This window comes from Leptopilina heterotoma, unplaced genomic scaffold (genome assembly GCF_015476425.1).
Source record: "Leptopilina heterotoma isolate Lh14 unplaced genomic scaffold, ASM1547642v1 Lhet_39, whole genome shotgun sequence".
Lineage (NCBI taxonomy): Eukaryota > Metazoa > Arthropoda > Insecta > Hymenoptera > Figitidae > Leptopilina > Leptopilina heterotoma.
In genome coordinates this window covers 729,087-752,311 of record NW_025111058.1, presented here as the reverse complement: position 1 = coordinate 752,311, position 23,225 = coordinate 729,087, and the positions used below count along the sequence as shown (strand labels likewise).

Below are 23,225 nucleotides of genomic sequence, written 5' to 3'. Positions count from 1 at the left end.
TATAAATATAATTTGTCTTACATAATTCTGACAGGCTTTGCACTCATCTACTAAGACCTACTATTTACTACTTTCTTTACGTTATCCTACTATTTGGCTACTTTCTTTTAGATTTCAGCCACTAAAAAAGCTACTGCTTATGTTTTTTCTTTAGAATTTCCACTACTTTAAATTCGCTAATACTGGAAATCAAAAAACTGTTCTCAAAAATTATAATCAAATACTTTAAAACGATTCAATTATTTTCAAAAAGTATTTGAAATTCAATTATTTTCAATATCTAGTATTTTCATAAAATTTTGCAAAAGAATTCAATTATATAAAAAAAAATTGATAAAATTCATCCAAAATTCAATTATTTTCATAAATAGTAATTAAATTCATTGCAGGAATTGAATTATTTTTGAAAATTTTAATAAAATTCATTGCAACTATTCAATTATTTTCATAAATAATAAAATTCATCGCAGGAATTGAATTATTTTTGAAAATTTTAATAAAATTCATTGCAATTATTCAATTATTTTTATAAATAATATAATTCATCGCAAGAATTGAATTATTTTTGAAAATTTAATAAAATTCGTTAAAATTCAAAATTTTAAGAAATTTCAATTATTCGTAAATTCTTCAGTTCAATAAATGTTAAAAATAAAAAATTAATAATTAATATTAATTTTAATTATAATATTAAAAAAAATCAATTAAACTTTTTCAAAGAAATTAATTTCAACATTCAATTATTTTTTTAAATTTAGGCTACATTGCTTTTAATATTCAATTATTATCTACAATTATAACTGAAAATTTTATTTTTAAAGTAATTTTTATTCGTAAATTCTACGAGAATTCAATTATTCAAATACAAAAATAAATAATTTATTGAATAATTGAATGTTTCTTAAAATTCAATTCCCAAAAAGAATCGTTATCAACAAATTTTTAAATAATTGAATTTTTCGACGAATTTCAATAAAATTTTAAAAAATAATTACATTTTTCGAGGAATTTGATTAAAATTGTATAAAAAATAATTGAAATTCTGCGATGAGTTTTATTATTTGTGAAAATAATTGAATCCCTAAGAAGAATTTTATTACTTTTAAAATTTAATTATTTTCAAATATTTTAATAAAATTGTTCGAAAGAAATCATTTATTTTAAATACAATTTTAATTTAATTTTTTTAAAACAATTCCATTTTTACTTTTAGATTTTAAGAAACTTCTTCTCAACAATTCAATTATTTACATAAATAATTCCTCGAAAAAATTCAATTATATCGATAAATAACAAAATTATTGCCGAAAATTCAATTATTTTGAAGGATTTTAATAAAATTCTTTGCAAAATTCATTTATTTTCATAAATAACAATATTCATCACAGGAATTTAATTATTTTTGAAAGTAATAAATTTCTTCTTAAAAATTCAATTATTTTAAAAAATTGTAATAAAATTTTTCTCAAGAACTTAATTATTTTCATAAATAACAAAATGTTTTTTAGGAATTCAATATTATCTTTAAAAAAAAATTAATAAAATACTACACAGACATTCAATTATTCTCAAAAATTTTAATAGAATTCTTTGTAAAATTTAATTATTTTTAAAAACTATTCTCAATTCAATGATTTTCAATATCTTCTAATTTCATGAAATTTACAAACAAAATTCAATTATTTAAAATTTTTTTTGTAAAAATCTTCGTAAGAATTAAATTTGTTTCATGAATAATAAAAATAAATATTTTGTGAAAATGAGGAAAAAGTCAGGAAAATAAAATATAGAATGGAATTTTTGTCAGTTTTGTAAAGTGTCTAAAACGAGTTTTTTTTTGTCGTCGAGTTTAATTTTTCGATAACTACATTTTCCTTTTTTTTTTAGTTTGAAACCTACTGTTTGCTACTTTTTTTAAATTAATTGTCGAGTGCAAAGTCTGAATTCAGAATAGTAAATTAATAAATTAGTAAAATAAATATTTACTATTTATCTTACCTACCGTTTCTAATTCAACTTCTACTTCTAATTAACCTAAAATTCTAATTAACTGCTTAAAATTTTAAATTGCCTGTAATTTTAAGTGCTTTTAACCCTTTTAACTGATTTTAAACTCTGTTTATTTAGGGAAAGTCCTGATACTGTGATTATAGATCGCGGTACGTGGCGCACACCAGAGTGAGTATAAAATTGCAAATTATCAAAATAATAATTAAAAATAATTAATTAATTTATTAAAATTATTAAAATAATTTTTTTTTTCTACAGACCACCTCCTTCAGACGATGGATGGTAAAGTTTCGTGTAAGAAAATTAAACACTAAGACAATGACTTTAATCTGAGAGTTTTACATTTATTTTCTCAAATTATAATTATCTAGTCTATAAGAGTACATAAAAAACTTTTATATAAGACGTAAGTATTTAAAAATAAATATTAATTTGTCATTTAAAACTAAATATTTATTTATTTATTTATTTGAAATACACGGGCGTTTTTGGCGTTATTATTATTATTTACTAGATGATAGAAAGAAAGGAAGAAATACTCGCTTCGCCGACAGAATTAGTCGCTATACAGTAGTACGTTCCAACATGGCTTTTTTCTAAATGAGGCAATTGCATCCAGGATGTTCGCATTCTTGGTTCTGGACCGTCTTTCGTTTTTACCACTCCATCGTGATCGTCATCTATAAAATTCACACAGTGAAAGGTGCAGTAATTGAATGAAATTGAAAAACAATCTTCTTTTTTTAGGCGAAAAAATAATACAGAGGAAAAATAATTGAGTGTAAAAAAACAATGAATATTACTTGGCAATTTCAAAACTGTCAGTCCATCTTCCGAGTGGAATTCCCAAAAAATCTCCGGCACCGGAAATCCTTCGGCTTCACAACTGAGAACGACTCTCGTTCCAAAAACACCGGAAATATTTCTTGTGGCTGAATCAATCCAAGGTCGACTTGGACACGGTCCGATATGATCGAGTTTCAAATCTGAATTTCTGGATCTCGTTATTTCTTCATCAAGAGCGCAGGGCGTCTCATACGTCTCGTTGTTCGTTCCACACGCTGATGATTGATTTTTACAGACGCAAATCGCTTCAGGTGTGTCCTATCATTTTAAATATTATTTTTAAATTATGATTTACTTATTATTATACTGACTTTTTTTTATTTCTCTCCAAATTTGTTTTCATTAATGAAAATAATTTTTTTTCGCATTTAAAATTGTAGTTTTCAGTATTTTTTGTGTATTCGTCATATTTCTCGCGAATTTGTCAATTGAGTGCTTCAACCATCTTAATTGCAAGATTGATGTCAATTGTCGCGGAGAAATATAAAGCTGAGTTTTAAACGGGTCAGCGACACGATTTTAATACACTGACCATTTAATTTTTTCATACATTTATTTTATGTTCATCTCTAGTTTTTTTTGCAATTACTCGAAAATTTTTTTTCCAATTGAAAAATAATTCCACAAAGGTAAAATCATTATTATTATTATTATTATTATTATTATTCTTATTATAAAACAAAAATCGTTAACTAATTTTTAGTTTTCAATTTTTGTTAATTAGAAATTAAAAACAATTTGAAATTAATTATTATTAATTGCAGGAAAAAATTATGCTAATTAGAAAGTGACTTTTTGAAAATGCTAATTAATTATATTTATGTTTGTAATTCTGTTTTTTAAAGGTCGCGTGGAACAAAAAAGAAGAGAAAAAGGAAAAGGCTTTTCTTGTGAAGAAAGGTCCGGATTAACGAGGGAATAATATTCGTTTCGTTATATGAAAGTGCAAATGGGTATTTTCTCTTCTCATTTTCTTCGTTAACAAAATTTTTCAGTCTCTCTTATAGTGAATTTTAATTAAAATATGATCAACTTCTGAGTACCTCGGCTTGAAGATCTAAACGCAATTGACACGAATAATTCTCAGCGCAAAGGCCCTCATTTCGTCTTTCAAATGGTAACTGTGATATACTCGAATTCCAACAAGCTTCGCCACTAATTTTTGCACAGACGCCATCGGGGCAGCAGCCACAAACGTCGTTCACAAAACCCAATAAACATCTTTCTGGGTTTTCAGGACATCTACATTTTTTCAATTATTCAATTTTAATTCATTTATTATTTTGGTTATTAATATTAATACGATAACATTAATATTGAATGGTATTCACGGAAAAAAAATTTTACCTGTAACAGCGATAAATTTCTCTAGAATAGCGAAAGCATTAATTGAAACAACTCAAAATTTTGATAATATATAGTGAAATTTGTAGTTATTTTAGGTAAAAAATTTTTTCTGTGCTAAAAAAATAATTTTTCTCTAAATCAATCAGAAATTAATACTTAAGATACAATTTAATTGACTTTTTAATAAAAATTATTTGATTCAAATAAATGATAAAGTTTTTATTACTTTAGTTTCATTAGATGTTTAAATTATTACTTTATTTAATAAAAGATAATTTTCAGTTAATAATAATCGTTTATTTTAATGAAATAATTTTTATATTTTCAGCGTGAATGGAGAAAGGGAACAAAAAAATTATGTATCTATTTGTAAATGTTTACTTATAATCTCCACATATTGCACAACCGTCAACCTCTTTGGCTAATGGTTGTTCGATGTAGCTTAGGCAAAACACTACTAACACTAAATACATGATGGCACTTTCAATGTTCTCGTCTCACTGAAGATATAAATGCAAAAGTAAAGAGGAGATGAATGTACGCCTACTATTAATGAATTCAAACCGAAGATAAGGAAATCCTTTTTGAAATAACTTTAAATATAGGTCAGATTATTTGAAATTACTTCCTTTTTATTCGGAATTATTGTGGAATAAATAAGTGCTGAATTTTTATACTTTTATAAAATTTTCATTAGATTTCATTTCATTTCATAGATTTCCATTTTTTCAGATCAAAAGATTTCGGAAGTATTTAATGTCCCTGAAGATTCGAACATTCAAATGAACGAAGGTTTTTTTTTACTTGCGGTAAGAATTTCAATTCTTTTACAGAATTTATTATTTATATTTTTTGTTAATTTAGAAAATTAATTCCTTTTTATATTGAATTTCTTTCTATGTTGAATTTATTTTATTTTTAATTATTTTTGTTTATTTTATTTTTAATTCTGGTAATTTTTGAAAACATATATTATTTATTAACATATTATTATATTTATACATTTATTTTATTAATAGAAAAATAATTCGTTTATTTGAACATTCAGAAACTTTAGTTTTTTGAACTTCTTTCTAAAAATTAAAGCTTTCAGGAAAAATTGAAAATTAAAATTCAATTTCGAAAAAATACGACAGTAGATTGAAAATACAGTTTTTTATATTTTTTTTTGTCAATATTGAAACAACAAATTAACAATTCTCTGTTATAAACAATACATTACAATCGACTGTTAATTTTTAAAATCTTTTTTCGAATAATTTGATTTTCTATCGAATTTCTTCTCTTCATTGTTGTAATCTTTGTGAAATTTCACTTTTTCATTGTCATATTTCTCTTGTCCGGAAATTACGTCTATTTTACATGTTTCAGTGCAACTAATTGACGTATTTAAATCATAATTCGAATTCTGAGGATGGACTTTGAATTTTGAATTGTTTTCCACTTTGACGTCGAACTTACTGGATTTGTATGATTTCGGCGAAATAATCGTTGGACATTTCCAGACAATAGAGGAGAGAACAGATGAACACATTGGACATTGGAAACAATTTTTCGGTAAGAGTGAATTTTGTTTAGAATTATGACATCTTTGTTTGATAAATTCTCTCCTAGAATTCAAATTTTGTAACTGAGTAGTTTATCGAGGAGTATTTTATTATAATTAATTATTTATAATTCTAATAATTAATAATATTTGAATTGTTGATGCAACTTTACCTGTTTTCGCTAATTTTCAAATTATAACAGCAACACGATTCATCTTTCATTACCTCTGGAAAATTAGTTATTCAATTATATTTTTTTTGATAAAACAATTTTTTAATACTTTTCTAGTCTGATAATTAAATTTTAGTTTATTTTATTTTATTCAGGGCTCGAACTAGGTTCGTAAATTTAATGCAAGTCCGTAAAAGTCAGTTTTTTTTTAAAAAAAAAGGTCTGTAAAGTCCGTAATTTAATTGAAAAAGGACGAATAGTTCGTAAATTATACGATATAATTTAAAGAAATTACAAATGATTGCAGAAATTCAATTATTTTCAAAAATAATAAAATTCTTCGCAGAAATTCAATTATATTAAAGAATTTTTAAAAATTCTCAAAATTCTAATTATCGTTATTCAATTATTTTCAAAAGTAATAAAATTCTTGGCAAAATTTCAATAATTTTCAAAAATTTCCCTCAATTCAATATCTTATTGAGTAAAATTTTCAAAAAGAATTCAATTATTCAAAAAAAATTTAATAAAATTCTACGTAAACATTTAACTATTTTTATAAACAATAAAAATTTCACAGGAATTCAATTAATTATAAATTTTTTTCTAATTTCTTCGTAATTACTCCATTACTTTAATAAATAATAAATATCTAAGAAAAATCTTGATAGAGAACAAAATTCAATTATTATTATCATAAAGAACAAAGTCCTTCGCAAGAATTTAATTATTTTCAAAAATTCGGTAAAATTCAATTATTTTCATAGCAAAATTCTTCTGAGAAATTCAATTATTTTCAAAAATGTTAATAAAATTCTTCGCAGAAACTTAATTATTTTCATAAATAACAAAATTCTTTGTAAAAATTCAATTATGATCATAAACTTATAAAAATCCTCGTCAAAATGTAAATTATCTTCATAAATAATAAAATTCTTTTCCGAAATCAAATTATTTTCAAAAATTTGAATAAAATTCTACGCAAACATTTAATTATTTTCACAATTAATAAAAATATCACAGGAATTCTATTATTTACAAATTTTTTTATAAATTTTTTCTCAATATTTCAATTATTTTCATAAATAGTAAAATTTTTTACAGGAATTCAATTATTTTTATAAATAATAAGATTCTTTTCAAGAATTAAATTATTTTTATAAATTATGAAACTCATCGCAGAATTTTAATTACTTTTAATACAATTTTAATCGAATTCCTCAAAAAATGTCATTATTCTTAAAAATTTTATTAAAATTCATCAAGAGAAATCAATTAATTAGAAATTTGTCGAAGACTCGGAGTTATTGATTTCTTTATGTTTTATATTTATGAAAAAATTTTATTTATTGTTTTAAGTAAACTGTTGTCTTATTTGTCTCGGACTGGTTATATTTTTGTCTGTAATTGGTCCGAAATTTTTCATTTTTGGTCCGTAAAGTCCGTATTTTTAAATACTTTCACTGGTTCGAGCCCTGTTTTACTTCCAATTTTATTTTTAGATATTTTATGAAAAAGAATATTTAGTTATTATACCTATTAATAATATATTTATTATTTTTTATAATTATTATTAATATATTTATTATTTATTGTTGTGAGTATAATAATTATATTAATAATTATGTATAACTACATTATATAGTTAGAAATAATTAGACGCATATTTCACTTATAAAAGTTGTTTAATTATCCACAAATTCTTTTAGGACGTTTATAGCGTTGGTATAAGGCAAAACCAGTGGCCAAAATTACAGGAACGAGAATTAGGAGAGCGAAACATTTAATAAATTTCCGAGAAAAGCCTTTACCCTGCTTGGATTTTTCAATCACTTTTCCACTACCTACCTTCAGGTAATGAATAAATAAATTATTTTCCAATAGTAGAAGAAATTTCGATAATTTACTCCTCCTGAATATTAAACACTAATTAAGGAGAAATAAATCAATCGTGATTTATTTTAATAATTATTTATTTATTTTGAAATTTAATTTCTAGATCTTCGTTTCTGTTGACGTTGAAACTGACCTGTCAATGTTCCTGAACTATTATGACCGCCGAGATGATTTTTAGGTACGTGGGTTTCTTGAAAAAAATTGTCCGACGTCTTGTGACGAGAGGATTTCGAAGGAGTTGCTGATTTTGAACGACTTGAGGAGGAATCTGAATCTTCTCTGCAACAACTTGTTGCTGGACACTGACCGCACGATGGTAATGAACTCGGCTCACATTTATAGCAGAGATATTTTTCATCTTGTAATTGACATTTTTCATGTAATTTCTCTGTCGAATCGCTATTATTTCGTGGAAATTTACGTTCTCGTGAATACTCGGAATAATAATCTCTTTCTGAATTCTCCCTTACAGATGAGGCGCAATTACAAGCGTTTGCCGCTGTATGACAGAAGCAACATTCTGGAGTGAAGCATTGTCCTTTTCTCAATATTGATCGTCGTGGTGAATTTGATCTATTGCCGTGCTGTGATTGATAATTTCGTGAATTTTGAAAATTCGTCACTGGAGAATTATAATTCGGTGATAATGAACATTTAGAAGTTGATGTTGATTTGTCTTTTGATCTTGATCCTTGTGGGCAAACTTTGAAGGAATCATTCTAAAAAGGTGAGTAAAAATTAGTTTTAATTACTAGAAACTTAAACTTCATTTTCATTTTTAGTAATTTTTTAGTTTTTATTTCATTTCTTGTTTTTTAGTTTTTAATTTCTTCGTACCTGACGAACTGTTGGCGATAAAACATTACCACCAGTGTAGGAGGATAACAAACAGGACTGGCATCTGCTATAACATTTATGCATTCTTTATTTAAAAGTATGTATTTTATTTATTTTTCTAAAGTTCTGAACGTTCGAATGAATGACTTTTTTCTGCTTTTAGTATTTTTGAAAATTACTATACAAAAGAGAAAAGCAATTGATATTAAAAATTTATTTAGTTAATTTAATTTATTTATTTAGTTGAGCTTTTGTTTTATAAACAAAAATTACTTTACAAAATAATTTTTTTTTGTAAATAAATACAAATTAAGAGAAGTAAAAAAGTATTGTCCTCCATTCGATGGTTCGTAAAATATTTTTAAAAATTCGGATTAAAGTGGATTTAGAGTCAAATATTTATAAGTTTAATTAATTTAGATAAAAGTTCTACTTGGATTTGGAGAGAAGATATTAAAATTTGCACTCACTATGAATTACAACCGTAACATTTGCAATTTTGCTGCTGTCGACTGTGATTGCTCCATTGACGACGAAGTTCCTTAAAACTATTCAACCATTCGCAATTTGGTTTTGGAGGGATATTTTTATTCCACGCTTCTTCTTCGATACATTGGCAAGGGACGGGTGTCGATTCAGGTAATATTTTCCCTTTCAAACGTAAACCATCGCCTTCAATTCGATCCAGACAACTCACATTTCCTTGACATGAACATGAGCGTTTTTTTTGTTTGCCAGAGCATTCGAAACAAACTTTATTCGACGTTTCTTTAAAAATAAATTAATTAATTAATTAATTTCATAATTTACTTTAATAATTCAACTTCTTCTGAAATTAGTTAAATTTTTTAATGTATATTTAATTAATTATTAAAAATAATGGAAGAATTTTAGTTCAAAACACTAAAAAAAATTGAAATTTTAAGAAGTTACAAATAATTGCAGAAATTCAATTATTTTCAAAAGCAATAAAATTCTTCGCAGAAATTCAATAATGTTCAAAAATTAAAAGAAATTCTAGTAAAAAATTCAATTTTCTTGAAAAATAATATAAAATTCTTCTCCGAAATTCAATTATTTTTAAAAATTATTTTTAAAAAATTTTCGTAAAATTCTAATTTTTGAAAATAATTACATTTTTCGAAGAATTTTCTTAAAATTGTATTAAAAATAATTGAAATCATGTGAAGAATTTTATTATTTAGGAGAATAATTGAATTCTTGCAACGAATTTTTTATTACATTTTCTTTTTAAATAATTGAAATCCTGTAAAGAATTTTATTATTTATAAAAATAATTGAATTCTTGCAACCAATTTTATTAAATTTTTGTTAAATAATTGAAATCCTGTAAAGAACTTTATTATTTATGAAAAGAATTGAATTCTTGCAACGAATTTTATTAAATTTTTTTAAATAATTGAATTCTTTTGAGAAATTTTATTAAAATTATAGATTTTAAAAATATTTAAATTTTAACGAAGAATTTCATTATGTATGAAATATAATTGAATTCTAGCAAAGAATTTTTGAAAATAATGACATTTTTTTAAAGGAATTCATTTAAAATTATATACAAAATAATTGAAATACTATGAAAAATTTTATTATTTATGAAAATAATTTAATTCTTAAAACCAATTTTCATAACATTTATTTAAATAATTGAATTCATGTGAAAAATTTTATTACCTTGTAAAAATAATTGAATTCTTGAGAAGGATTTTATTAAAATTTTTGTAAATAATTTAATTGTTTTTGAAAAATTTTATGAAAATTTAAATTATTATGAAACATGAAAATATCAATCATAATTTTTGAAAATCTTTATTTCTATGGAATAATAATAATGATTAAATATTTATTTAAAGAAGAATTAATTAATGTTTTCGAATAATTTTACAATTAAAAAAATTCGCGAGTAAATGTAATAGAACATTTTTTTGAGTATCTAATTATTTTTAGAGTGAATCAAAATATTCTTTAGGGTCAGGAAAATAGTCAAAATTTTGCTTGGAAATCAGGGAAAAGTCAGGAAAAAACAAAATTAATTTTTTAGCAATCCTGTTGTTAACAACTAATTTTTTCTTTGATAACAACTAACCATAATTTGACATTCTTTGTTCACTTGCACTTTTCTTTCATTGATTCAAACTCTTTCGATAGGAAAATAATACATTTAATCTATTTCCGATTGTTTGAAAATTAAAATAATTCCTTATTTCACATGGTTTTAAAACAAATAATATTAACACTTTTGTATTTATCCAAAATAAAGTAAAATTTTTTATTTTAAAAATTTTGACAGTATATTTGTTGCTAACTTCAATTAATTAAAAACGAAAGTTTCTTCAAAAAAAGTTTCTTCAAAAATCATTTAAAAGAAATCTATTCAAATAAAAATTTAATTCAATAAAATTTGTTTCACTTGCGCAAATAAAAGGAAAAACTAACAATAAATAAATTTTTTTAACAAATTTAAATTTAAATAAATTCCCACCCATCATATGAGAGGCAAACGATTGGATGCAATTCTTGTTTATTTGAGCATGCGCTTTTTTAGAAAGGCGGAACCGCTTCAGTGCACCAGTGCACTAGTCACCAGGTCATGGCCGTATATACGCAGCGTAACGCAAGTATAAGTGCCAACGCTGAACATTGAAATTGACCGCTTCAGTGACAGGACAGATGTTCCCTCTCTTTCTTAATCTTAAGCATTTCCCCATTCAGTTTCGTGTTGAGATGTATACATATACCGCGTTTGTGAATCTGTAAACAATCAGTTTTTCTTATTTTTCACTAAAAGTTCTTCAAACAGAATTCTATATTAAATCTTTTATTATTTTCATTAGGCAAAAAGATGTGCTTAACAGAAGAGGCAGAAAGTAAGGTTATTTTAAATAGAAAGCTAATTAGTTGGCAGTGCTCGTAACCGTTATTGAATAACAGGGGAGTGTGCGTAAAAGACGCGATTTAAACATGATAAAACGTGCCTGATTAAAAATAAAAAAAATTCTCAATAACTAATCACGATGGAAGACTTTAATGATGGAATTGATGGGCATCAAGCCTCCCGACTACGGACAGCAAATCCGGAGCAATTCTTCACACTTGTCAAAATGCATTTATCTTTTGAATTGGATCGCAATACAGAAGAGTATGTTTAACCTCTTTTCTAATGTTTAGTGATCTTTTTGCAAAAGGAAAATAGTTGAAAATTATGAAAGAAATGTTAATAATTAAAGTTCTTTAAGGAAATATTTACTTTTTTTACTTGTCTTTGAATATTAATTTAATTATTTTTATTTGTTATTTACTAATTACAAATTTATTATATGATATAATTTTTGAAATAACTTTGTTTTTATTGCATTTATATCTTTTTTATTGCATGCATGTTTGTTATTTTTATATATAAAATTATGTTTGTTATATAAAGTAAATATTTTGTAACTAACTGTGCATTAGTTTTGAATCGCCGGAGTTTGAATTTGAAGTTTTTACTTCATCCTGTTTTCCACAAAAATTGAATAATGTTTGGCGTGAAGCTAAACATTTTATGAGTTCACCTATAAATGCCAGATCTAATGAGGCATTGTTCTCTTCCTGGTTTGTATTTTTATTGTGTTTATGAAAAAAGAAAGTTAAAATCCTATTACATAGAAATTTTTTTTTGAACAAAATTTAAAGCTATTTTCACATTGATTTCACATTAATTAGATTTTAAATCTATTTCTATTATGTATTTCATTTGTTATGTAGTCCATTAAGATTATGCTTTTGTTACAGTAATGATTGCGTTATGGAGAAAGCGAAATTAAAGAAGTGGGGTCTGATAAGCTTCTCAAAAAAACCCAAGTCATCTCTAAATCTACATAAAGGACCCGAAGGTGTTCCATTGACGCAAGAGGGAATAAAACAAGTGAAGCGATTGATTAATTATTTATCCCAGGAGGAATGTAAGTTTATTTATAAAAAAGGAAAATATTAAAAAAGTATAAAAATATTATAGAAAAGGTAATTTCTCTAGAATTCTTATAGTCTCGATAATACTGATAAATTTATTTTTATTTCAAAATGTAGGTATTCTTCAAGAAGGAATTTTTCGACGAACTGGGAAATTGACAAGGCAGCAAGATTTGAAGAATGCTCTTTATCAGAGTCTTCCGCTAGATTTCGAAGAAGGTCGATTCAGTGTTCATGATTGTGCATCTGTTTTGAAAATATTTCTGGCCGATCTCCCGGAACCACTTTTAACAGATTCACATTATCCTGTTCACTGCCAAATCGCAGGTGAATTGATTACTTTATTTTCTTCTTTTTTCATCTCCCTTTAAATTGGAAATTAAATTAACTAATTGTTTATTAATTAATAACAAGTCTTAAAATGATAAATTTCAGAATTATGTAGTTCGGAAACGAGTGCAAATGATGCGAGACTTTTGAGGTCATTGCAGCTTTTGTTGTTGCTCTTACCACCGATAAATAGAGTTTTACTGAAGCACTTGTTGAATCTCTTAAATAAGACGGCTTCTTTTGAAAACAGTAATAAAATGAATTGTGATACACTCGCTACGCTATTTACACCACATCTAATGTGTCCAAGAAAATTAACACCCGAAGCTTTACATATAAACTCGCAAAATTTATCGGTAATTGTTGCCTTCATGATTAGAAAGGGTTTGGAGTTGTTCGAGATTCCACCGAAATTAGCAATGGACGTGAGGGCTTATTGGGTGGATCAAGAGAGGAAACTTTTAAGTCCAAAAAAGTCTGACGTAAGTTTACAAAAACACTGAATTGAGCATTAAATTTATTTATTTTATTTTATTAAATTATAATTCTACTTTCGTAATTCGAATTCTAATTCTAGTTCCAATTTTAGTTTCATAATTCAAATAGTTTTTTAATTTTAATTATAGTTTTGAGGGTTCTTAATTATGGTGTCTTTTTTTGTTTGCCTTATAAACTATGAAATTACCACGTATTCTAATAAAAGCCATCAATTTAATGAATTTAATTATAAATTTTAAAGAACTTAGATTTTTGAAAAATTTTAGTAATTCAAATTTTTTTGAAGTTATTTCCATTTTTTAATATATATTTAATTAATTATTAAAAATATTGTATTTATAGAAGAATTTTGGCAAAATTCAATTAATTTCATGAATATCAAACTTCTTCGCAAGAATTCAATTATTTTCAAAAATTTTAATAACTTTTATTATAAAAATTCAATTATTTTCATAAATAGCAAAATTCGTAGCAGAAATTCAATTATTTTTAAAAATATTTGATAAATTTCTTCATAAAAATTCAATTATTTTCATGAAAACGAGCTTCTTCGTAGGAATTTAGTTATTTTCATAAATTTTAATAACATTTTTTGTAAAAATTCAATTATTTTTTTCATAAATAGCTAAATTCTTCGCAGAAATTCAATTATTTTCAAAAATTCTAATAAATTTCTGGGCTAAATAAATATATATTTTCGTGGGGATTCAATTATTTTAAAAAATTCTAATAAAATTCTTAGCAAAATTCAATTATTTTCATGAATAATAAAATTCTTCGCAGAAATTCAATTATTTTAATTATTATTCTTAAAAATTTTATTAAAGTTCATCAAAAGTATTCAATTATTTAAGAATTTGTTGATTAAATTCTTTATGAGAATTCAATTTTGAGAAACTTTCAGTTATTCAATAAATTATTTACATATTTTTGTATTTTAATGATTTAAATTTTTTAAAAATTGTTTGCAGTTTTTATTTTCTAATATATTTAATTGAAGAATTTCCGAATAATCGAAATTTCGTAAAATTTAATTATAAGCAGAGGGTTTGAAAAATTCTCCAAGTACTTATTCAGAAATTATTAAAAATAATTGATGTAAAGAAGAATGTTAGTTAAAAATTCTAGAAAATAATAATTGAATGAAAATGATGAAAATAATTTTAAAGAAATTACAGTAATAACATTTTTATAATATAAAATAATGATTTTATCACTCGGTCACTTTTTAAATATTGTAAAACATGAAGAAATCGATTTCTCGACTCGCAGTTATCGATTTCGTCATGTTTTACAATAAATATTCTTGTAATTCATGGAAAAAACAAAATTTAATTTTTGTGGCAACCCTGTATTTTATAATTCTAATTTTAATTTCATAAATTTTCAATTTTTGTTTCAGTTAAACGAATCAATGTCAGACACAACAGGAACTGCTCACACCGTTTTTAGTTTTGTTGATCATCAATTAACAGCTCAAGCTACGGCCTCACAAGACACACAAGCGGCTTTAGCTCAACTCTACGCGTACATTCAATCAATGCCCGAGTCTGCGAAGAAGAGAAAACTGGTTAAACAATTTAATAAGGAAAATGGTCAAGGCACACCGCGGCACGTGAAAAATGTTCGTACTAAAAGTTTAGGGGATTCCATAAAGAAGCATATTTTCCAAAAAAAGTTATTGGGTCATAAAAAACTTTTGGACATGAAACTGGGATGTAATTTCAGCAGATCGAGCAGCGAGGAAAATATGTTATCTGTGGTAAGTTATAAAAAAGCATTTAAATTTCTAAATGTGTCGTCTCGTTAACTGTAAGATAAAACTTCTAACAGAATTTATTTTTTTTCTACTAAATCTTTTTCTTTAATACAAAATCTAATTTTCATGCACGTGAACTATAATTGTGACTAATAGCTTGATTGCTTGTTCTAAACAGCCGCTTGATAAGCCACGTCTTCCTCCGAAAGGAACATTAAGTAAATCAGAAGACGAACTTAGTTCGGATAGTTTTAATATGCTTGAAACGGACAATTTACTGAAAATAAAGCATATGAGTAGTAGCACTGGAAGTCTTCATACGCCCACTTTGTCAATGTTTAAAGCTGAGAAAGCTAGATTAATTAATTTCCTAAGTATTGACGAAGAGAATTCTCAAATTGAAACGAACTATAATGAAACGAATCTCAGTGAAATTGAAGAACATCTCAATTCACATCGTATATCTTGCAATGAAAAGACAAATTCAACAAAATCGAATAATTCAAATCACGTGAGATTGTCACGACATTGCAGTGAACCACCGAATATGTATTCATCTCAAGCAAGTCTAGATGATTTGAGTGAAAATGAAAATTTTGTACGACAAAATTCTGATCCTGCAATTGCCATTTCGAAGAGAGGAACGATGGATGCTCTGTTCACACCTAAAATATCGATTTCAAATATTGCACCAAAATATTTGACGTCTGATAAGGATTCAAGGAAATCGGAGGGGACGAGTAGTGGATCTGGAGTTAAATATGCCTCGCCTATGAAGAGTATATTGAGAAATATGTTCACCGCTCACACTTCCACGCCATCGAATTTTTTGCATCGAAATCTTAATTCCAATGAGTATATATTAACGCCAATTACGGATAACGATAAAAGCATGAGTCCCATCACTCAAAGCGCTACCAAGATGAGCAAGGCGATGCAGGTATGCATGTTAAGCATGTTCTTTCTTTCGCTTTTCTACAATTCTTTTCCTTTTTTTTTTATTAAAAAATTGTTATTAATCTTATTTTTAATAATATAAAGCTTAATCAAGACAAATTTCTACAAAAAGAAAAAGTTCTCCTTGATAATCTATATTTACAATCGTTGTGTTTCGGATGACTATTTGCAATTTGAACTTAGTTGTTTTTGTTTGAACTAAAATCTAAAATTATCGAAAATTATCAAAAATTCAAAAATCCGAATTTCTTAAAATTCAACATTTTTTCCTCTCTTTTATGGGATTTAGCTTCATTATTTTTGTGCTCTTGCAAAATACTTTACTTATTAATAGTCTCGAATCTTTGGTAAAAAATCGAAAATTATCAAAAATTGAAAAATCCGAATTTCTTAAAATTCAACATTTTTTCCTCTCTTTTATGGTATTAAGCTTCATTATTTTTGTGCTCTTGGAAAATACTTTCCTTATTTAATAGTCTCGAATCTTTGGTAAAAAATCTAAAATTATCTAAAATTATCAAAAATTCAAAAATCCGAATTTCTTAAAATTCAACATTTTTTCCTCTTTTTTATGGGATTTAGCTTCATTATTTTTGTGCTCTTGGAAAATACTTTACTTATTTAATAGTCTTGACTCTTTGGTAAAAAATCTAAAATTATCGAAAATTATCAAAAATTCAAAAATCCGAATTTCTTAAAATTCAACATTTTTTCCTCTCTTTTATGGGATTAAGCTTCATTATTTTTGTGCTCTTGGAAAATACTTTACTTATTTGATAGTGTCGAATCTTTGGTAAAAAATCTAAAATTATCGAAAATTATCAAAAATTCAAAAATCCGAATTTCTTAAAACTCAACATTTTTTCTTCTCTTTTATGCCATTTAGCTTTATTATTTTTTGAATTTATATTCAAGAGAAAAAATGGAAAACTGAAAAAATTTAGAAACTTTTAAAAATTCCAGGCCGTTTCCATGATTTTCCTGATTTCCAGAAGCCTTTTAAAAATTCCATACCATTTCCATGATTTCCAGATTCTGTAGGAACCCTGAAAATTCTTCGCGGGAATTCAATTATTTTCAACAGTTTTAATAAAATTCTTGACAAAATTCGATTACTTTTATAATTAAGTAAATTCTTTGCAGGAATTTGAAAATAATTAAATTTGTACGAAAAATTTTATTAAAATTTTTGAAAATAATTGAATTCTTACAAGAAATTCAATTCAAATTATATTGAAAAGATTTGGATCCTTATAAAGATTTTTTTTTTGAAAATATTTGAATTCTTATAATAAAATTTATCAAAATTCTTGAAAATAATTGAATTTCTACAAATAATATAGAATAAAAAAAAATTTAAATAATTGAATTCTTTTTAGAAATTCAATTAAAATTGTATTAAAAATAATTGAATTTCTGTGAAGAATTTTGTAGAAAAAAAATTATTAAAATTGAATTCTTATATCAAAATTTTCCAAAATTATTTTAAATTTCTGCATATAATGATAAATTTTCATTATTTTTGATTGTAATAATTTTTTTTCTTCTTAGGAAAATATAATGACACCAAGATCTCGGAAACCTGTGATGATGCTGTCAAGCACCAGTATTTGCAATTTCCCAGCAATGCAAAATGATGCAGCACCATCCAGTTCATATTTACGTAGTTTCAGTGGAGATCTTATACTCAGAAACGAATGTGCTTCAATAATGGAAGAATCTCCCACATCTTCTGATACGTATAATGACAAAATTATAGTTGACAATAAGGAGAATGTTCGCGAGGATGTGAAAAACAGTCAAAATTTAGTCTCATCGTTAGCCGATGAGCTGTCAAGTGCACAAAAAAGTTCATCCATCACGAGTACTTTTAGAGAATATCTTCTATCGAGAAGCGTTCTTGATGCAAGTCCCGTGGATTTGAGTTTTACATCACGAACCGGGGATTTTGAACCTTCCGAATCGGATATAAATATTCTCAATGAAGATACACTCTCCGATAGTCTTCTTCATTGTTTGGATGGTAATAATCCCGGATCGGATACATCAGGGATAGCTTCCGGTAGTACCAACAGTGCTGATAATTCCTCGGAAAAAATGGATGATGTACTTTCGCCAAGAAAACGCGGTACCAGTTTACAACGTAACGATTCAAAACGCACAATTAAGGACAAAGTGACCTTGAGTAATTCTAAAAATCAAACGTCAATGCATAAAGTCAATGACTCAACTCTAGGCTCGCTAAGAATGAATGAAGTAGTAACTGAAACTGCTTTTTGAAAACGGAAGAGAAATAAATAATATACTTACGTGTAAGTAAAAGATGAAAAATTTAGATCTGAGCTTAAACAAAAGAATTTATATTGTTTAAGTTTAAATTGTTATTGTATTTAAAAATAAGAGACAAATCAGGTGAAAGTTTGATCGTTTCTTATTGAATTATTTTTTTACTGTAGCAACGAGTAAATGCTACACAAACGACGAAGAGTATAAAAGTTAGAATTAATATTTTTATTCTTCGATATAAAGTATAACGTGAACCCTATTTACCTGAAGTCTGACTGTTGTCAAGAAGCACTGTATTCTTGGAAAACTTCTTGAAGTAATAATAAACTTATATATTCGGAATTATGTTTGTTTCATTTAAATAAAAATTTAATTAATTAATAAATTTAATACATTAATAATCGTAATAATAATAATTATAATAATAATAATTATAATAATAATAATTAATAATTCCGGTAATCAGTTCGCAGTTTGAATTTAGTTGTTTGCTTTTTTGTTTCTTAACTTTTTTAATAATTTTTCTTTTTAAATATTTTCAAATTTAAAAATAAATAGATTGAAAATCATCGAATTGTTGCAACAAATTTTATCAAAAAATTTAATAATAATAATAGAATTCCTTCCAAGAATTTTATTATTTAGGAAAATAATTGAATTCTCGCGAAAAATTTTGTTAAAATTTTATTTAAAATAATGGAGTTTCTTTAATAATTTTAATTAAAAATTTTGAAAATAATTGAATTTTATGAACAATTTCTTTAAAGTTTTTAAAATAATCGGTGTTTGTTAATAATTGAAATTAAACATTTAATTATTGAATTTTATTAAAATTTTAGATAATAATTGCATTCTTTTGAAATATTTTATAACTAATTAAGAAAAAAATTCAATTCTTTGGTGAAATTTTTTTGAAAATAATAATTGAATTTTTGCAAAAAATATTACTAAAATTTTTTAAAATAATTAAATTCCTACGAAGAAGTTTATTATTCTTAAAAATAATTGAATTTTGCCAAGAAATTTATTGAAATTTTTGAAAATAATTAAATTTTCAAAAAGAATTTTGTTAATTTTGAAAATAATTAAAATTGAACGACAAATTTTGCTATTTATAAATGTAATTGAATTTTTGCAAAAAATTTTACTAAAATTTTAGAAAATAATTGATTTTTTTCGAAAAATATTAAAAATTAAGAAAAAAAAATTGAATTCTTTCATAAAATTTTATTAAAATTGTATCTATTAAAAATTATTGAATTTTTGCAAAGAATTTTACTAATTTACAAATATAATTGAATTGTTTCGAAAGATTTATAAAAGTTTTAGAAAATAATTGAATTCTTTCATGAAATTTTATTAAAATAATTAAAATTTCGCAAAGATTTTACTGTTTAAAAAAATAATTGAATTGTTTCGAAGAATATATTAAAATTTTACAAAATAATTTAATTCTTTCGAAAAATATTGTTAAAATTTAATAAAAAATTGATTTCTTTTATGAAATTTTATTAAAATAATTGAAAATTTGTAAAGATTTTACTGTTAAAAAATAATTGAATTGTTTCAAAAGATTTATTAAAATTTTAGAAAATAATTGATTTTTTTCAAAAAGTATTAAAAATTAAGAAAAAAAATTAAATTCTTTCATGAAATTTTATTAAAATTGTATTAAAAATAATTGAATTTTTGCAAAGAATTTTACTAAATTTATAAATATAAAATTGAATTGTTTCCAAGGATTTATAAAAATTTTAGAAACAAATTGAATTCTTTCGAAAAATATTATTAAAATTTAATAAAAAATTCTCTCATGAAATTTTATAAAAATAATTGAAATTTTGCAAAAATTTTACTGTTTAAAAAAAGAATTGAATTGTTTCGAAGGATTCATTAAAATTTTAGAAAATAATTGTATTACTTCGTGAAATGTTATTAAAATTTTATTTAAAAATAATTGAATTTTTGCAAAAATTGTTATTATTTATAAAAATAATTGATTAATTAGTAAATTAGTTAATATTTGAATTTCTTTAAAGTTTGAATCTGAAATTATTTAAAAATTCATATTAGAAAATAAAAAAGCTTGTAATTTTCGCTAGTTAATTAGTCAAATTTAAATACAAACTATTTTGCAGAGAATTATTATTATTAAACGATAGAAAATTATGTATATTTACACATGTCAAGAATTATTTTATAAAGTTGTTGATGAATTTCACGTGTCTTAATTAACTAAAAGAAAATAATTTAACTTAGCTGTGAGGAATTGAGAAAGAATTAACAAACGTTGGGGAAATTTATGTTAATTTAAATTAAAATAATATGGGAAAAATTAGTTTACTGTTAAAACATATCATCGTGACCTAAATCTGGTATATAAGAAAGACCTCGTTCTTTTAATGCTTTGTTCATCAAACGTTCTTGATCTTGTTTCATTTCCTGCTCCCTTCTTTGCGCATCGAGAATATCGTCTACCGAAACTTCGGAGAGAGGTAGATCCTTCTCTTTATCTCTGTCCTGAGACAAATGATAAATATTCAATTTTTAGTAATTAAATAATCACAATAAAAGGATAAAATGTATTATATTTTATTATATACAAGAAAAGAATATTTGAATTCAAAACTCACGATTTCTCCCAAAAGAACCACATTTTCACCTCTGACTATAAAAACTCCTCGTGGAATATCTCCATATTCTTTGCCAACGTGAATTCTTTCGATCGTTCGATGTAAAACTAAATTTGCGAACTGATCAACACTCCTGAGATAACCGATTAAAGTTCTACCATCTCGCAAGAGGACCATTAGTTTTTCTGAAACAAATTTTAGTCACCAGTGGAAATGTAAGTGTCAACCATTAATATCTTAAATTTTACTGTTTTTTTTAAATACATAATAAGATATTTATAATTAATTTATTATATTATTATCTATTTTTACTATTATTATATTACTATCTATTTTTACTATTATATTATTATATTATATATACACAAAATATAAACAAAACCTGATTTTTTTCTAAATGCGTTTAAACGTAAAAATGCAACATAACCTATAAAAAAATTAATTACATATTTTCAAAAAACAATTATTTTATAATTTATAAATATTATTGATATTAACAAACTTTAAAAATAATTACACTTATGTTAACTTTGAATAAAATTCAACATAAGATTTATGAAAACATAACCTATAAATTTACAAAAGAAAGATGTAACAATTAACATACTGTCTAATTCCTCGAGAAGAGATGCAGTTCCTGGAACGACATTCATTTTTATAAACTTCGAGTGTATTTATTTTTTAAATATTATTCTTATGAAATTAACTGCGGAATCTTTTATATGTTCTACTTGGTTCTACATAACTGTATTGAAAATTTGTTGATTGCGTCTCGTCGACTGTCTAGACACACATTTTTTTCTAATAATAAAACGTTTAGAATAAAAGGAACAACAATTGAAACAAAATGTAAAATAATAAATTCTGGTTTAAATTATACCATGAATACAAAAGTCACAAAAGTAGTACAAAGAATAATTTATAGTAAACTTAATTGAAGAAAAAAATAGTAAAAAGTTTGAATTTCGCTCTCTAGTTTACATGGCGATTGGCGTTTACTTGGTGCCTATGAAGTGTGCTTTAGACTGCAGGTGGTATTTTCATGAATTCATTAGCAAATCAAATAAGAGAATTAAAAAGTTGACCAATCCGGTAGTGTTTTGAAAAAGAAGCTTGTATTTTGTATACAGCATTTGTTTGTCGTCTCCGGTATCACGCTTTTTCAAGCGAAATTTTTTATATTTTTCTCTATTTTTTACGGAAAAAACTGTAAGTATATATTTAGAATATTTTGTATTATGTTGCAATTTCTACGACATTAATTTTCAAAAGTCTTCTAAGACTTCTTTTGCATAAACTGAAAGTAATTCTCTTCCTAACCTCACTTTTCAAGGCAATTTCTTGTTTACCGAAATAATTATTTTTTATTATTATTTAATTGATACTGTCTTATTTGGAATTTTTTTGTATTGTTATACTATTTAACAGCCTTTGTGATAAATTTAGTGTAAAAAACAAATTTGTATTTAGTACAAAAGTCAAATTTATATTTAGTATAAAAATTTATACTCAGTAATCAGTATAAATGTTTTTTCGTTTAGTAAACATTTTCGTTTAGTAAACGTTTTCATTTAGTATAAACATTTTTATTTAGTATAAAAACAAAATTATATGCTGTATAGAAACAAAGTTTATATTTTTAGGTCTTCTCTTAATTTTCAATCATATTTAACTTAATACTCGAATATTTATTTTAGAAAAACTTGTCACAATGGCTGCGACTATGCCAATAAATCCAAAACCATTTCTCAATGGTTTGACTGGAAAGCCAGTGATGGTAAAACTAAAATGGGGACATGAATACAAAGGATATCTTGTTTCTGTCGATGGTTATATGAACCTTCAGCTCGCTAATACAGAGGAACATATTGATGGAAATTGCACAGGAAATTTGGGAGAAGTTTTAATTCGATGTAATAATGTAATGTACATTCGTGGTGTTGAAGAAGAGGACGAGGAAGGGGAGATGAAAGATTAGCAGTAAATTTCTAGTATTCGAAAATAATTCCACTCTATTATTTTTGTTAAGTAATTTAAGTTATTTTACTTATAATAAACATAAGTTTTTAAGCAAATTTTTGTTTATTTGAAACCTATTCTATTTTTTTGTTTCGCTATTTCTACTTTGCTAAATAAATATT

The 23,225-nt window shown here is 24.6% G+C and overlaps 6 protein-coding genes across 8 annotated transcripts in view; 3 read left to right on the top strand and 3 right to left on the bottom strand.

Annotated features, from left to right (window-relative positions):
- LOC122506011 (prominin-1-A) overlaps nt 1–2,407 on the top strand; it is a 32,198-nt gene extending 29,791 nt beyond the window's left edge. The window contains exons 15-16 of the mRNA XM_043617962.1: nt 2,128–2,178; nt 2,269–2,407. Coding sequence (XP_043473897.1) covers nt 2,128–2,178; nt 2,269–2,296 — 79 coding nt within the window. The 3' untranslated portion in view covers nt 2,297–2,407. The remainder of the gene's footprint in view (nt 1–2,127; nt 2,179–2,268) is intronic.
- LOC122506014 (insulin-like growth factor-binding protein-related protein 1) lies at nt 2,213–4,751 on the bottom strand. The gene is made up of 4 exons (XM_043617969.1): nt 4,585–4,751; nt 3,900–4,098; nt 2,814–3,114; nt 2,213–2,690 (listed from the first exon to the last, which is right to left on the bottom strand). The coding sequence occupies exons 1-4, from the start codon at nt 4,674–4,676 to the stop codon at nt 2,521–2,523; spliced, it is 762 nt and encodes a 253-aa protein (XP_043473904.1). The 5' UTR covers nt 4,677–4,751; the 3' UTR covers nt 2,213–2,520.
- Nucleotides 4,752–5,434: 683 nt separating this feature from the next.
- LOC122506049 lies at nt 5,435–10,772 on the bottom strand. The gene is made up of 6 exons (XM_043618021.1): nt 10,760–10,772; nt 9,126–9,423; nt 8,656–8,722; nt 7,952–8,537; nt 5,923–5,977; nt 5,435–5,813 (listed from the first exon to the last, which is right to left on the bottom strand). Exons 1-6 carry the CDS (start codon nt 10,770–10,772, stop codon nt 5,435–5,437), a joined length of 1,398 nt encoding a protein of 465 aa, XP_043473956.1.
- A 507-nt stretch (nt 10,773–11,279) lies between these two features.
- LOC122506010 lies at nt 11,280–18,793 on the top strand. Of its 3 annotated transcripts, XM_043617960.1 has the most exons (8): nt 11,280–11,426; nt 11,508–11,812; nt 12,445–12,614; nt 12,739–12,948; nt 13,057–13,433; nt 14,852–15,211; nt 15,387–16,148; nt 17,717–18,793. In XM_043617960.1, the coding sequence occupies exons 2-8, from the start codon at nt 11,688–11,690 to the stop codon at nt 18,443–18,445; spliced, it is 2,733 nt and encodes a 910-aa protein (XP_043473895.1). In that variant the 5' UTR covers nt 11,280–11,426; nt 11,508–11,687; the 3' UTR covers nt 18,446–18,793. The 3 variants fall into 3 exon arrangements, with proteins under 3 accessions (XP_043473895.1, XP_043473894.1, XP_043473896.1); XM_043617959.1 differs by having other exon boundaries at nt 11,291–11,812; XM_043617961.1 differs by lacking the exons at nt 11,280–11,426; nt 11,508–11,812 and adding an exon at nt 12,119–12,264.
- Nucleotides 18,794–20,581: 1,788 nt separating this feature from the next.
- On the bottom strand, nt 20,582–22,007 carry LOC122506036 (U6 snRNA-associated Sm-like protein LSm1). The gene is made up of 3 exons (XM_043618004.1): nt 21,692–22,007; nt 21,085–21,269; nt 20,582–20,971 (listed from the first exon to the last, which is right to left on the bottom strand). The coding sequence occupies exons 1-3, from the start codon at nt 21,735–21,737 to the stop codon at nt 20,798–20,800; spliced, it is 405 nt and encodes a 134-aa protein (XP_043473939.1). The 5' UTR covers nt 21,738–22,007; the 3' UTR covers nt 20,582–20,797.
- A 136-nt stretch (nt 22,008–22,143) lies between these two features.
- Nucleotides 22,144–23,159, top strand: LOC122506038 (small nuclear ribonucleoprotein F). Its single transcript, XM_043618007.1, has 2 exons — nt 22,144–22,293; nt 22,782–23,159. Exon 2 carries the CDS (start codon nt 22,796–22,798, stop codon nt 23,060–23,062), a length of 267 nt encoding a protein of 88 aa, XP_043473942.1. The 5' UTR covers nt 22,144–22,293; nt 22,782–22,795; the 3' UTR covers nt 23,063–23,159.
- Nucleotides 23,160–23,225: the final 66 nt, after the last annotated feature.

What these genes read in the sequence shown, in the direction of transcription:
- LOC122506014 (XM_043617969.1), bottom strand. Translation starts at nt 4,676, where the DNA reads ATGTATTTAGTGTTAGTAGTGTTTTGCCTAAGCTACATCGAACAACCA. An exon ending in GCAATATGTGGAGATTATAA is followed by an intron (nt 4,099 to 4,584) that starts GTAAACATTTAC and finishes GAAAAAATGTAG; the next exon opens with ATGTCCTGAAAACCCAGAAA. An exon ending in GACAGTTTTGAAATTGCCAA is followed by an intron (nt 2,691 to 2,813) that starts GTAATATTCATT and finishes TGAATTTTATAG; the next exon opens with ATGACGATCACGATGGAGTG.
- LOC122506010 (XM_043617960.1), top strand. Translation starts at nt 11,688, where the DNA reads ATGGAAGACTTTAATGATGGAATTGATGGGCATCAAGCCTCCCGACTA. An exon ending in TGTTCACTGCCAAATCGCAG is followed by an intron (nt 12,949 to 13,056) that starts GTGAATTGATTA and finishes GATAAATTTCAG; the next exon opens with AATTATGTAGTTCGGAAACG. An exon ending in AGATGAGCAAGGCGATGCAG is followed by an intron (nt 16,149 to 17,716) that starts GTATGCATGTTA and finishes TTTTCTTCTTAG; the next exon opens with GAAAATATAATGACACCAAG.
- LOC122506049 (XM_043618021.1), bottom strand. An exon ending in TATCGCCAACAGTTCGTCAG is followed by an intron (nt 8,538 to 8,655) that starts GTACGAAGAAAT and finishes TCACCTTTTTAG; the next exon opens with AATGATTCCTTCAAAGTTTG. An exon ending in TAGTTCAGGAACATTGACAG is followed by an intron (nt 5,978 to 7,951) that starts GTCAGTTTCAAC and finishes CTAATTTTCCAG; the next exon opens with AGGTAATGAAAGATGAATCG.
- LOC122506036 (XM_043618004.1), bottom strand. Translation starts at nt 21,737, where the DNA reads ATGAATGTCGTTCCAGGAACTGCATCTCTTCTCGAGGAATTAGACA. An exon ending in TCTTCTCGAGGAATTAGACA is followed by an intron (nt 21,270 to 21,691) that starts GTATGTTAATTG and finishes AATTTGTTTCAG; the next exon opens with AAAAACTAATGGTCCTCTTG. An exon ending in TGGTTCTTTTGGGAGAAATC is followed by an intron (nt 20,972 to 21,084) that starts GTGAGTTTTGAA and finishes CATTTGTCTCAG; the next exon opens with GACAGAGATAAAGAGAAGGA.
- LOC122506038 (XM_043618007.1), top strand. Translation starts at nt 22,796, where the DNA reads ATGGCTGCGACTATGCCAATAAATCCAAAACCATTTCTCAATGGTTTG.